Source organism: Protopterus annectens, chromosome 1.part2 (genome assembly GCF_019279795.1).
Source record: "Protopterus annectens isolate FY-2018-M chromosome 1.part2, PAN1.0, whole genome shotgun sequence".
Classification (NCBI taxonomy): Eukaryota; Metazoa; Chordata; order Ceratodontiformes; family Protopteridae; genus Protopterus; species Protopterus annectens.
Window position 1 is genome coordinate 126,797,856 of NC_056727.1, and position 14,225 is coordinate 126,812,080.

A 14,225-nucleotide genomic window follows, 5' to 3' on the forward strand; every position below is an offset into this window, starting at 1 on the left:
TTGTCTTTACTAGTTATGTTGGAAGCATCAGCTGAAAATGTATTACAGCAAGACTTTTGCCATGCAATTAAACTTGGTGTAAAGCACACGCAGCAAATAATCCAGACCATCAATCAGCTGGCAAAGGAGCATGGTGTTGTAAAAAGGACTCCTCAGAAGTTATTTGCTGCTCCTTTAGAAATTGTGGAATACACAAGACAGTAAGTACATCCTTTACTTTTCCAATAAAACGGGTCTGGCAATTTTCTGGATTTTCTCCAGTAAATGTAAAGTTCTTCATTTACTAGAAGAAATAAAGTAACACTATTTTCCATCGAAAACCTTGTCGTCACTACTGTTCATGTGCAGGATTATGGATCAGTCACGTGTTGTAAAAAGAATAGTAGCTGCCATCAGCTACACATTTTGCTACTAGTAGGATAAATGAGCCCCTGTTAAGTAATGAACATTTAAGGGAAATTTCTTAACCTACCCCTATATTGTGTGAACTTGGAATTAGGTAAATTAAATATTATGTAGGGGTGTGGGTGTCAGGGGAGTTGAATCCACCATCACTCAAAGCTTTACATTTAACAGTTCAGTTTTATTTAAATGCCCTCCCACTTCACTGGTCTTCATTTAAGCATAATCCAGTAGTTGGGAGTTTAAAAAGCTATTTTGTACTTAGTTTTAAAAGGTAACCTCATACCTTCTCCTCATGACATGCTATAACACATGAATATCCTTTTTCTAATTGCTAGATGTAATAATGGTACATGGCTGTTGCATGTAATAATAGTACATGGCTGCCAGGTATGTTTATATGATATGCTGACAGTTAAAGAACCTGTATGTCATTTAGCTACTTCATAGTCCCAACATTGAAAAGTTCCAGCTAAAAGACATCCCAGTAAATAGTTCACATTGCTTTTTTGTATTTAACACCCCCTACTAGGGTAAAAAGAAAGGTGCAGGCAAACCATGGCTTTAGAAACATTATTGGCAAAATCCAGTTACGTATGTGCATAGAATGACAGCAGATCATATTATTCATCATTGTCCAAAAACATCATGAAAGCTGTCACATTTCCTGGCAAATTGCCTTCTCCTGGATGTTATTTGTGCTACATATCCAAAAATAGGTTGGTAGTGGAGCCTGCCATTTCTTGTTTTCTGTATTTCTTTGGACAAAATACAGCAATATAGAAGTATAGCGCACAGAAGTGTCAAACCTTGTACAATGTCTTGTAGTACCTGTTGAGGAGATAACCAGTCAGGTTGCATTTGCAGGGAATAACACAAGCCAGATTACACTTGCAGAGCATAACACACAGATTCAACAAAACGCTTGCGGATCAGAATTGTAGATGTGCAAAACTGTGCATAGGTTCCTACTAGGCTAACAGCCACCAGGATCTTTGCAAGCCTAGCCATGCAACCCAGCCTAGTTTTATCGCAGAGCTCCTTGGATGCCTATATGGTGGGGTATGTCAGTAAAGAAATAGCTAAGGGTTATGTATGTGTTTGAGGATATGTTAGTTGAGAATTAATTTACTTACTGTCAACCTCTGTCCATCAGAGACATGGGGACCAGGATGGGGGTGAATTTGCGATTTTTCCATCCAATGATCAAGGTTTCATTTGAACAGGGATGAACACTGCTTCACATAGATGGGGAGTTATTTCATAGCATGGTGAATCCTTTAAGACATACTCATATTGGTTTGTCCAGCAGGTTCTATTTATGTTGCAGACAACATTCAAGTTCTTGGATCTAGTGTTTCTGGTGTTTATCTTGCAGCTGTGCAAAATATCTATCAGAGATAGAGGCATAGATCACCTCTCAGTAACCTGTAGGAGACTGAGGACAGAAATAGAATCTTAAGGCAATCTGTGTAGGGCAAGGGTATTTATGCCCTGGATTCTTTTGGTGAGGAACCTTTGAGAGCATCCCAGCTGTTGCAAGGGCCTGGCTAGGCAGATGACAAAGGGGACATTTTACTCAATGATGGATCTGATAAAGGCTTAGTAGAGTGGTACTATTACTTCCTTAGACATGGATGCTGTACCCTTGCTTATGAGTTGGGCGACATAGAATGATTTTCTTGCTATCCTGGCTACTTGTTGGTTGATTGCTAGATTACTGTCTACATATATTTCCAGATCCCTGACTATTGGGTCAACTCCTAGAAGTGTTTTATCGATGAAGTAATTAGCTTGGGTGGACACACTACCAAAGGGCGCTGTAATGCAAGTCTTTGCATTGAGTTTTAGTCAGAGGCTATCACACCAGTCACTTGTTTGTGTTATACCATTTTTTAGAATGTTGGTTTCATGGATAGCTCCCGGTTCACAGTCATCTTTAAACTTGGTTAGCCAGAGGCCTTTGACATTAGCTTTGACTTCTGAGAAGTAGATGCCCAACACAGAGCCCTGAGGTACTCCTCTGGTGATCAGTCTCTTGGTGGGGTGGTCTCACTGTTCCTGACTTCTTTGGTCTGTGAGCCAGCTGGCGGTCCAGTGAGTTATGTAGGGATTTATGCCTAGGTCCGAGAGTTTGTCAACAATACCGGAGTATGATATTGTATTGAGCACTTTGGCCACGTTAAGGTAGGTGGTATGCACCATTTTCCCCTCATCCATAGCCATGTTCACCCTCTTGAAGAAATCTGTCAGGTTAACAAAGCCACACTAGGATATGTCCAGATGTTCTTCGTTTTCCATTGCTGCAGTCCTTACTATTGGGTATAGTCCGCATCCAGTCGGCCCGAATACCAGAGTATAAGGCTGACGTCGGTCAGGGCGCATTAGACTGACGTCAGTACGTCAGGGTACTAATGCGCATGACCGCGCCATATCCTCAGTCTTTTGCCGCGTGGTCCGATGCAGAAGCAGTTTTATGAGTGCAGGTTGGCGTTCTGAAATATTTCCAAACCGGAGTTTCAGACCGAATCAGAGTTGGCTAAGTACCCGCTGGGGAACATTTTGGTTTTTCTTGCCTCAGTATTTAACCGGATGTCAGAAAAAGTGAATAACTGTATTTCTTGTGGGAAACAAATACCTCATAGGGATTACCATACATTGTGTATACCTTGTTTAGGGCCTGAGCACGACGTTGTTGGTTGCCGCTCTTGTGCTAGGTTTAACAAACGCACTATTAAGAGGAGGTTAGACTGTGCCAGATTAGTGTTTGGGAAGCGTTGCAATTATAAAATGCCGCCGGATGCTCCGGCCCGCTTCGTCCAAGAAGCGCAAGGACAAAACAGCGAAGCCTAGGGTTGATGAACCGGCAGTCCCGGACGTTGGTTCTTTAGATGGCTCAGTGGAGCCAGAGGTTTTGCCAGGAGTTTCTATGGAGTCTCAGGCAGAAACTTTACTGTTACAGGATGTACCCTCTCAGGAGGCAGGCCAGGCTGAGGGGGCTTCTCAGGTAACTATTCTTCCCTCTCTTCCCAAAGTAGTTAGAGCCTCTCCTTCTGTTGCCAAAACTTCTTTTAGAGGTAGGCCAACTTCAGCTTCAGTAGGGGCTTCTCCTAGCCTTTCGGGTTCTGTACCTAAGAAACATATGCTTAAAATGGCAGAAGATTTGATTACTATGATTAGAGGTTCTATGGGCCCTCCTGATAAGAGGCCTAGAGTGGAACCAGAGTTTGACAGTTTTGAACAGGGTTCAGGGCTTCTGAGTCTTCTGGAAGATTTGCAGGAGTATCCTCATTATTCTGATTCTGATGTGGATGATGCCACTCCTTCGGCTTCTCCTCCTGAGGATTTTTCATTTTCAGAGACTCTGCATTCCATGAGGGAGCACTTTAAATGGGAAGGCCAGGATTACTCTGATTCCAGGAAGAGGCTTAGGGAATTCTTGTTTTACCCCAGCATAGGCCCTTAGCTATACCTCCTGTGTTGAATGTGGTGGAAGATGTTTTTGCAGAGGCTTCCCTGAACCCTGATTCTTTGCCTCCTGCTCCTGTTAAACCTGATAGGTACTATAGGGTGCCCGAAGCTCATAAGTATTTGTTTAAGAGTCCTAGGGCGGACCCAGAAACTGTTTCTCAGGGGCCTAAAGGTGTTAAGGCCTCTGTGGTTAAAAATCCTGTTCCCACTGACAAAGAGGCAAGGGCGTTAGATAGGTGGGGTAAGAAAGTGTATACTTCTTCCACTCTAGCCATGAGAGCGTTGAATTGTCAGTTTCACATGCTGAAATATCAAAATTATCTCCTTTCACAATTGAAATCTAAGGTGGATGCTTTGGCGGAAGGTATTGATTGTAAAGACTTGCTGGATTTAGTTTATGTGTCTGAACAAGTGGGCAAGCATTCTTTGCAATGTGGTTTTGATGCTGTGCAGGCCTCCTCGAGGGTGGCTGCCACTAGTTCTGTTCTTCGCAGGCATGCCTGGTTGAGGGATCAAAATTTGGCTGAGCATGTTAAGACAAGGATTTTGGATGCTCCTTTACAGTCTGATGTGTTGTTTGGTTCACCTGTGGAAGCAGTTTTAAAGAAAATGGAGGACAAAGCTAAGTCTATGCAAACTGTTAAAGATTTTTGCAGGTCCAGCCACCGAAGTTTAGTAGAAATTGGCCTGCTAAGGGGTGGACATATCCTGCTTATGATTCCCAGTCTAGGGGTAGGTCTAGGCGTGGTAGGGGCAGGGCTCAAGGTTCTTTAGGCCTAGAACAGGAGTTCACCTGCTTAGACTTCTGGTGAGGGCAGGGGTCAGTCCTTTCGTAAACAGACCCAATGACCTGCCTTTTCAGCTGCCAGTAGATTCTCGTCTGGCAGCTCCTTTGAAGGACGACTGTCTCTTTTCAAAGAAAATTGGGATTTAATTACTCAAGACAGATGGGTGTTGGACATCATTCAGCCAGTCCCTGTATCAGAAAGGGGCCTAGGATTTTATTCTCGCATGTTCCTAGTACCAAAGAAGGGGAACACGTGGAGACTGCTTTTGGATTTATCTCTCCTCAACACTTATCTGGACATTCCCAAGTTCAAGATGTTGACGTTACAACAGCTTTTACCCCTGCTGGGCAAAGATCACTGGATGGTAACTTTAGATCTCAAGGAAGCTTACCTTCATGTGCCTATCAGGCTAAGTTACAAGAAGTATCTGCGGTTTCGAGCTGGAGATTCTCATTATCAGTTCTCTGCATTGCCCTTTGGCTTATCTACTGCCCAGAGTATTCACAAAGGTTCTGGCTCCAGTGATAGCTTACTTCAGGCTACAAGGACTTCAAATCTATCCTTATTTAGACGACTGCCTGATTCTGGCTCAAGAAAAGGAAGACCTTCTACAGCATCTGGAATATCTTATAGCAGTGCTAAGATGCCTAGGGTATTCTGTGAACGAAATAAAGTCCAGTCTAGTACCCTCTCAAGACATGTGCTTTCTGGGTGTGAGACTGAATACAGCAGCCCGGATGGCCTTTTTAACCCCGGACAAACAAAAGAGTCTATCACTTTACTTCCATCAACTATCTCATCAGTCCGTGCTGACTGCAGAGACAGTCCTTCAAGCATTAGGGTTCATGGCATCTTGTATTCTGGTGCTTCCCAATGCCAAACTGCATATGAGGAAGTTACAATGGTATCTCACAAATGTATGGACACAGCACTGCCAGGATTTAGACACTGTCATTCAAATAATACCTTGCCTTCAAAGAGAATTTTTGTGGTGGGCTCAGGAATGTCACCTAAACAAGGGACTCTCTGTGACCCGGCCAGAGGCGAGTCAGATTTTACCGACAGATGCCTCAAACATTGCTTGGGAGCTCATCTAAATGGAAAGTGGATACAAGACAAGTGGCCTGCCAGACTACAGCATCTACATATCAACATGAAGGAGATGTTAGCAGTCCAGTTCGCATTGCTGGCTTTCAAGGAGTTACTTCTTCCAGGGCAGGTGTTGATTCTAACAGACAACACAACTGTCATGTGGTACTTCAACAAACAAGGGGAACACATTCTTATCCTCTATGCAGGCAAGCAATGATTTTATGGGAGACTGCACGCTTGCACCTAACTCTTCAGGCAAGGTTTCTGCCAGGAGCACAGAACTCCTTAGCAGATGTGTTAAGCAGACAAATCATGGATCCCCACAAGTGGAAACTGGATCTTCATGTATTTCTGAAATTGACAGTGTCATGGGGAACTCCAGACATAGATCTGTTCGCTTCTCCACTAAACCACCAGCTGCCACAGTTTTGCACAAAGGGGTTTCATCACACAGCTTGGAAAGTGGATGCTCTGTCTTTCAGTTGGACAAACCTTCATGTGTATGCCTTTCCACCTCTGCCTCTTCTTCTAAAAGTACTGTTAAAGGTCAGACAGGACAGGCCAAGGATGATTTTGATAGCTCCAGATTGGCCTCGGCAACACTGGTACCCTCTACTACGGAGTCTGGTAAAGAAGCCTTCATGGCCTTAACCTTTGATTCCACATCTGTTATCCCAGCAGGACGGTCATCTGCTCAATGTCAAGCTTCACTCTCTTCATCTGACAGCCTGGCATATTCTGTGTTGAAACACAGCAGGTCTCAACTTCCTCAACAAGTTTTAAATGTGATTAGGGAAGCTAGAAGACCTAGTACAAGGAAAGTGTACGCAGCAAAATGGAAGAGATTTTTATTTTGGAGTAAAGCAAAGAATTTGGAGATTTCTGAGCCTAATTTGAGTATGGCTCTTCAATATCTTACTGAGTTACTGGACAAGGGTCTGTCCTTCTCTTCCATTAAGATTCATGCTGCAGCAATCTCAGCTCACTATGATTGTGACCCACCATTGTTTTCGCATCCTTTGTTCAAGCAGTTTCTTAGAGGGACAAAAAATATAAGACCCCCCAGTAGAGCTCCTACTCCTGCTTGGGATCTCAATTTTGTGTTGGAAAAACTTACTCTACAACCTTTTGAGCCTGCGGCTACTGCTGAATTGAAATATTTGTCATGGAAGACTGCTTTTTGTTGGCTATTACTTCTGCAAGAAGGGTGTCTGAGTTGCAGGCCCTTATGGCAGTCGAGCCCTTTTGATTTTCCATAAGGATAGGGTATCATTACGCACTAATCCTTCCTTTATGCCTAAGGTGGTTTCTAGTGTGGCTTTAAACCAAACTATTCATTTGCCTACTTTTTATGCAGACCCCCAAAATAAAGGGGAAAAGATTTTGCATACTTTAGATGTACACAGGCAATTCCGTTATTACTTAAGCAGGACTAAGGATTTTAGGCAGTCTCAGCAGTTGTTTGTTTCTTTTGCTTTGAGTTCGCAGGGCAAGCCTGTGTCAAAACAAACTATTTCTAGGTGGATTGGCTTTTGCATTGCATTTTGTTATTCCCATCATGGCAAGGAGGTTCCAGCTGGGATTAGGCCTCATTCCACTAGGGCTACTGCCACTTCAACAGCATTTCTACGGGGGTGGCAACTAAGGATATTTTGAAGCAGCTACTTGGAGTTCAGTGCATACTTTCTCTAAGCATTATCACCTTCCTATCTACTCTAAGTCTAGGGCTGGTTTTGCCACAGCTGTTTTGCAAGGCATGTTGTCAGCTCCTGCTTCTTTATGATTTGCCAGCCTCCCTTACCTCTGCTTTGGGATTCTACCCAATAGTAAGGACTGCAGCAATGGAAACGAAGAACATAGTACAGTTTTGTACCTACCATAAATGTAGATGTTCGAGGATTCCATTGCTGCAGTCCAATTTACTCCTCCCTCCTTCCGCTCTGTGTTTAGGGGTGGTTGTGTAGGTGAGTTTACCTGCTTATATTTTTGTATATATTGTTCATGTTTTGGTGCAGCTATTTTGGGCCTTGTCTCTTTAGGGTCTTCTGACATCTGGGGCAAGAAAAGACTGAGGATATGACGCCGGTCATGCGCATTAGTACCCTGACGTACTGACGTCAGTCTAATGCGCCCTGACCGACGTCAGCCTTATACTCTGGTATTCGGGCCGACTGGATGCGGACTATACCCAATAGTAAGGACTGCAGCAATGGAATCCTCGAACATCTACATTTATGGTAGGTACAAAACTGTACTTTTCTGTAGGTTGCCAATGTCCTTGTTCATTTCCATGATAATTTGTTCCATGGCTTTGCATATTAGACTTGTCAGACTGCTGGGTCTGTAGTTCCCAGGGTCAGTTGATGGCCCACCCTTATGAAGAATGATGACCATTGCAGCCCTCCATTCACCTGGCATGTGACCTGTTTTGAGGCTGTAGTTGAAGTGTGTCTCAAATGGGCCTGCTAAGTCATGTTTTAGGCTGTTTAAGAAGCAACTGTGGATATTGTCAAGGCCCACTGAAATAGTGTTTTGGGCCTTAGCGAGCACCTCCAGGACCTATGTATTGATATTTGGGGAGACATGCTAGAAGGGATTTCACAGGGGGCAGTGAAGTTAGAGCTAAATCTGTCAGCCCGTAGAGCTATGTCACTCTGGTCATTGAAGGTTGTGCCATTTACAACAAGTTCTGCACACTGCTGAATATTGCCTTTACAATTCCTGATGTAGCTGAAGAAGGCCTTGTGATTGCCCTTAGCCTGGAAGGGTATCCTGACCTTGTAATTGGCCTTGCTGGACTTTATTAGACTTTTTAGTTTCTTTTCTAGTTGAATCACAGAGCTCTTGTTTCTGTGAGGAAATACACTTTCTGATTTTGGGTATGATTTTTTTTTTCCTTTTATTATATAGCCTGTTAAGGTAAGGATTCCACAAGTGTGATTCGTTTTTTGTGTTAGATCTGGTGCTTACTTTTAGTAGGTACAGCAGCCTCAATGCAGCTGCTTAAATGTTTGTACAGGGTTTCTGTAAATAATTCTGCATAGGTAGTGTTCTTGGGGATTACACCTGTATGTTATCTCCCAAGAATTTCAGTAGCATGTATTGAGATTCGTGTACATTACCATTCAGAAATATTAAATCGTAGATTAAAAGCATGCTGTTTAATATTTTAAGTAGTAAGTCTTGTTGGAGTGTGATTATACTGAATTTACTCATAATTGCCTAGTAGTTTTATGCTTGTAATAAACAAAGCCATTATGAGTAAGTCCAGCATCTCTCACACAGTAAGATTTATTGATGATTAATTTTATTTAAACAAAAAGATTTTAATAAATAACTTGTATTGTCTTGCTTTATATCAGTAGTGTACAGTAACATTAGATGCTGAAATCCTCCACTGTGGGTGAGCACCTGTGACATTATGTGCAAGTGTTATGCATTTTGTCCCTTTCTCTTGCTCACTCTGTTTCTTTTTTAGATGGTTTTGTCATTGTATGGTAATGCAGTTTATTTTCTCAAGTTTGTTAATGGCGTACATTATATTACATTCACATGCAGTCCTCATGCATGGTGTGCCCTATCTCATCAGTGGTTCACCACTTCATTTCTTACTCTTACCCCGTTTTTTCTTTGGTTTTCCTTCTCCTTCCTGGTATGATTTTCATGGTTGTAGTATTTTAATACCTCGTTTATATGTTTTTTTGCTCCCCTTTTTTCCTCATTCTAGTCAGTTTCTGCCATTTTTTTCAACCAGTGCCCAGGAATCTGTTGTGTAGTTAATGCTCCCATAACGTTTTGTCCCGTTCCAGTTTTGATGATGATGGTTTTAACATTGATATTCATCAGTCTGATAATATTCATTTCTGTATCTTTCCAGATGCTGTCCTCTTTCGTTATGCCCCATATATAGGTTCATAGGTAGGTAGTAGGCTATCGGCCCAAGGTCCTACGTAAGCCTAGCCAACAAGGTTCCCTGGTTTACGCCACCCAAGAAAGTTATTTTCCTGTTCCACTGTCAAGCAGAGACACAGGAGTGATCCCTGGGGTGTATTTCCTTTTTCCCATCCACTCATCAAGATTTTTCTTGAAGAGTGCTAATGAAGAACTTTGCTTGACATAGATGGGTAGCCTGTTCCAGAGTATGGGAAGTCTCTGGGACAGGAATCTATCCCTCCAGCGTGTCCTGTTTATTGTGGTGACAAGGTTTAGGTCCCTAGAGCATGTAGCTTGGAGGGATTGGGATTTCTTTAGGTGTAGCATGTCCAAATGCTCTGGGTTTGACATAGCTTTATATGTTAGGCAGAGATCACCTCAGGAGTAGGCGATATGCTACAAAGTAAATCTGGAGTTTTTTGAGGTGGTCAGTGTAGGGCATTTGTTTGAGGCCAGTAATCCTCTTTGTGAGGTACTTCTGTGGCCTTTCCAGCTGCTGCAGATGTCTTGTGAGGTACATTCCAAAAGGGGCGTTGTACTCTATAGCGGGTCTAATGAGTGTCGAGTAGAGGGGAACAATGACCTATGTTTTTCTGGATGAGAACCCTTTTATGATGAGGTGTGCCACATAGAAGGACTTCCTGACTACTGTGGCGATGTGACTATCAAAGGAGAGACTACTGCCCACCTGGGTCCCAAGGTCACTTATCACGCATTCGGTGTTAAGTAGATTGCTGCCTATGTGATAATTCATGAGTACAGAGTTTTTACCAAAGGGGATGACACTGCACTTTTTGGCATTGAACTTGAGGCCATGGCTCTGACACCAGGCATCTGTCTTGGCGAGGCCCTTCTGTAGGATGTCCACATCATTTGGGGACTTGACTATGGCTGCTAGTTTGCAGTCATCTGTGAACTTCATTAGCCAGAGGCCTTCTGTGTTAGCCTGTACTTCAGAGAAGTAGATACCAAACAGGAGAGGTCCCAGGACAGAACCCTGTGGTACTCCACTTGTCAATGCTTTGAGGTCAGATTTGGAGTCTGCAACTTTTACAGTGTGGGTTCTGTCAGTGAGCCAGATGGCAACCCATCTTGTGACGTAGGGATTTATACCTAGTTTAGTGAGTTTAGCTATAATTCCAGAATGGTGGATGGTGTCGTAAGCCTTGGCGAGGTCAAGATAGGCTGTGTAAGCCACCTTACCCTCATCTACGGCTTTGGTGACTGCCTCAAAGAAGTCGATCAGGTTCAGGAGGCATGATCTGCCTTTCACAAACCCAAACTGGGTGGGATCCAGAGTTTGTAGGTTATCAGTGTCTTTGTTTATAAGTTCCATGATGATACGTTCCATGGCCTTGCAGACCAGGCTCGTTAGGCTAATAGGTCGATAGTTCCTGGGATCAGTGGTGGTTCTGGAATGGGATAACTGTTTCTTTGTTCCATTCAGTGGGCACAAAGCCTGATGCAAGGCTATTATTGAACATGGTGCTTAAGTGGGGAGCCAGTTTCTTCTGAAGTTCGTGTAAAACGCAGCCTGGGATGTTGTCTGGTCCCATGGATGCTGTGTATTTGGTTTTAGAGAGTGCAGCTTTTACCTGCGTAGTTTTGATTACAGGGACTCTGCATTCTTCCTGTATAGATATGGGCCCTTTAAGGGGGTGAGAGGTGGGTAAAGTTAGCACTGAACCTATCTGCCAGGATGTTGGTAATATCAGTTGGTTCTGTAATTTTCTTGCCTTTGTGCTGTAACTCAGAGTAGATCTGGGTGTTGCCATCGAGATTCTTGACATAGCTATAGAATGCTTTGTGGTTATCCTTGGAATTAGTGGTGATTTTGTTTTCTTAGCTAGCTTTAGAGGATCTTATAAGGGATCTCAGCTTCTTACTGAGGCTGACCAGGGAACTCCTCCACTCATGGGATTTTACTCTCTTTTGCACCAGTTTCTTTTTTCTATACAGTTATACAGTTTGTTTTGGAGGATAGCATCTTGGTTCTGTTTGGGATAGCATGATCCATGCACTCGTGTAAGTGCTTATAGAATGCATTTGTGTGGGATTCAGCAGTTGTAACTGTGTTGTCCATCTGCATGGGTGTCATGAAGTTCACCACTTCTGTCTTAAGAAGCATGAAGTTGGCTTTGGAGAAATTTTTTACTGTGGTTTCCTTAATGGGGGATGGGGGCGGGATGTGGATATCAAGGGTGATTAGCTTATGGTCAGATCGGACCAACGAGGAGTTGACTTCAGGTGTGGAACACCGGTCACACATGTTAGTAATGACTAGGTCTAGGATATTGTTGCCCCTGGTGGGGGTGTAGATAAGTTGATCCAAGGCATTGGAGTTTATGAGTTCCAGAAAGCGTTGAGCTAAGGAGTTGGTACACAAGTAGTTTTCCCAGTTAATGGTGGGGTAGTTGAAGTCGCCCATTATTAGGGTGTTTGGTTGAACCCTAATATTTTCCAGTACATCAAGAAAAGAGGAGTGGGAATCCTGGGGCATGGTGGGGGATCTGTAGCAAGCTACAATTTGGATTGCAGTTTTGCCCAGAGTTAGTTGCACTTGGATAACCTCGGATGCATTATGCTGAGCAACTAGCCTGGAGGTGTAGATATCCTTAATGAATATGGACACACCTCCACCTTTGGTGTTTCGGTCCAGGTTACATGGCCGAAAAGTGTGGTATGAGTTATAGCCTGGTAGTGCAGGGGTGCTCTCTGGAGCCTTGAACCAGTTCTCAGTCACTGCACAGATATCGATGTTCTCCATTTTAAGGAGTGCCTCGAGTGAGTGCATTTTGGGATTTAGACTTCTAGCATTGAATAGCATTACGTCAGTTTTTGCTTGCCTGTTCCTGTTATGGTGGTGAATTTGTTATTTGCACCTTGCATAAAAAAGGCACTATAGGGGCAGCAAGAGCCTTGGCCAGTATCCGGAATCCCAGGGGGCGACAGGTGCAGGCCATCTGTGGCAAAGCATCGTGATCTGTCGACCATGTCATCCCAAGCAGACAGATGCTGGATCCCCTTAGAATGACACCAGAAGCTTAGCCAATTGTTGAAGTCAATCATTTTGTCCTTGTACTGCAGTATCATTCTGGGCGATGGCAGAATGCTACTCAGGGCTAGGGTCATACCTGCCTGGGCTACAAGATTGGAGAGCTCTTCCATGTCTTTTTTCATGTAGAATTTCAAGTATACTGTGGTTCCTTTTGAAATATGTCTCCCAAATTTTACCATCTTGTGCCTACCCACAATCCCCAGTATAAGTGCATCATTCCTGGCTCTTCCTCCTGACACTTCCCACATCTACTGTCCTCCTTTCTGCCTTTCCTGTACTAGTCTCATGGAGTTAGGTAGCATCTATGCCTTATACTCAGGCTTTGATATCATGTTCAAGTACTTGCTTGTGCTTCACTGCCTGAATTGTCTTTTGCCAGTATCCTGCAACTACTTTCCATCCTTCCTCAATTTGTCCTCATTCTGTCTTTTTTACATTTTCCTTTCTTTCCTATAGCACTAGAACATTTTGGTCCTTTGCTTCTTTGAACTCTTCCATTTCCTCCAGGCCATCCTGTCTTCTGTTGCCCTCTCTTTCTGCTTGATGTCCTCCAAGAATGCAACTGCAGTCATAACATATGGGTTGTCCTGCCTCAGGCAGCCCTCGGTCGGCCGAATTCCAAAGTCTGGGTCCGGCGTCAGCTGGTGTCGCCCCCTCTCCAACGTCACAACGGCTGGAGTATAAAGGCATCGGCTGACGCCATCTTCTCCAGTCTTTCTTGCCACGTGGTGCCCGAAGCAGAAGCAGTTCGCAAGTGCCAGTCGGTCAGCTCCTGTGTTTTCAGTACTGAAGTCATCTAAAAGCTAAGTACCCCGTTGGGGAACATTTATTCTTGCCTCAGCCGATGTCAGAACAAATTGAGAAAGTTAATAATTGTTTGTCTTGTGGTAAACAAATACCTCATAAGGACTTCCATTCTCTCTGCCTTCCTTGCCTGGGCCCAGACCACGACGTCTCGGCCTGTGCCTGCTTTAATAAGCGCATTCTCAGGCGCTGGGCAGAATTCGCCGAGGACTTCTTCGGTGAATCTTTTGCGTATATCATGCCGTCGGATCAACCGACAACCCAATCTGCTAAAAAACACAAGGACCGGGACCGACATCCTCGGCCCGCGTCCACTACCGATGTTACTCCTAAACCCTCTGCTAGCGCTCCGGTCCCTTCGGATGTGGTAAATCTACCGTTCCAGGCCGACGACACAGCGTTAACACGACCTTCGGTCTTGGAGATCTCTCCGGTGCCGGTTGTTGATTTTCCTCCGGAAACCGAAGTTCTGGATTTACCCGCCACCATTCCTGTGGACAAGGTAACGCCTGCACGTGGGGCTGCTAGGCCTCCTGTATCCATGTCCATCAAGGCCTTTGCACGTGCTAAGGCCGCCAGTCAGGCCAAGGCCCATCCTAAACCTGCCCAGGCCCCTTCCTCTGATAAGCAGATCATGTCTCTGGCTGCAGATCTTATTTCCCTTATCAGGGGGTCTC

The 14,225-nt window shown here is 44.1% G+C and overlaps 1 protein-coding gene across 1 annotated transcript in view; it reads left to right on the forward strand.

Moving 5' to 3' along the window:
* The window catches only part of PNPT1 (polyribonucleotide nucleotidyltransferase 1), a 1,644,852-nt gene that overhangs the window by 244,359 nt on the left and 1,386,268 nt on the right, over nt 1–14,225 (forward strand). The window contains exon 9 of the mRNA XM_044055211.1: nt 14–200. Coding sequence (XP_043911146.1) covers nt 14–200 — 187 coding nt within the window. The remainder of the gene's footprint in view (nt 1–13; nt 201–14,225) is intronic.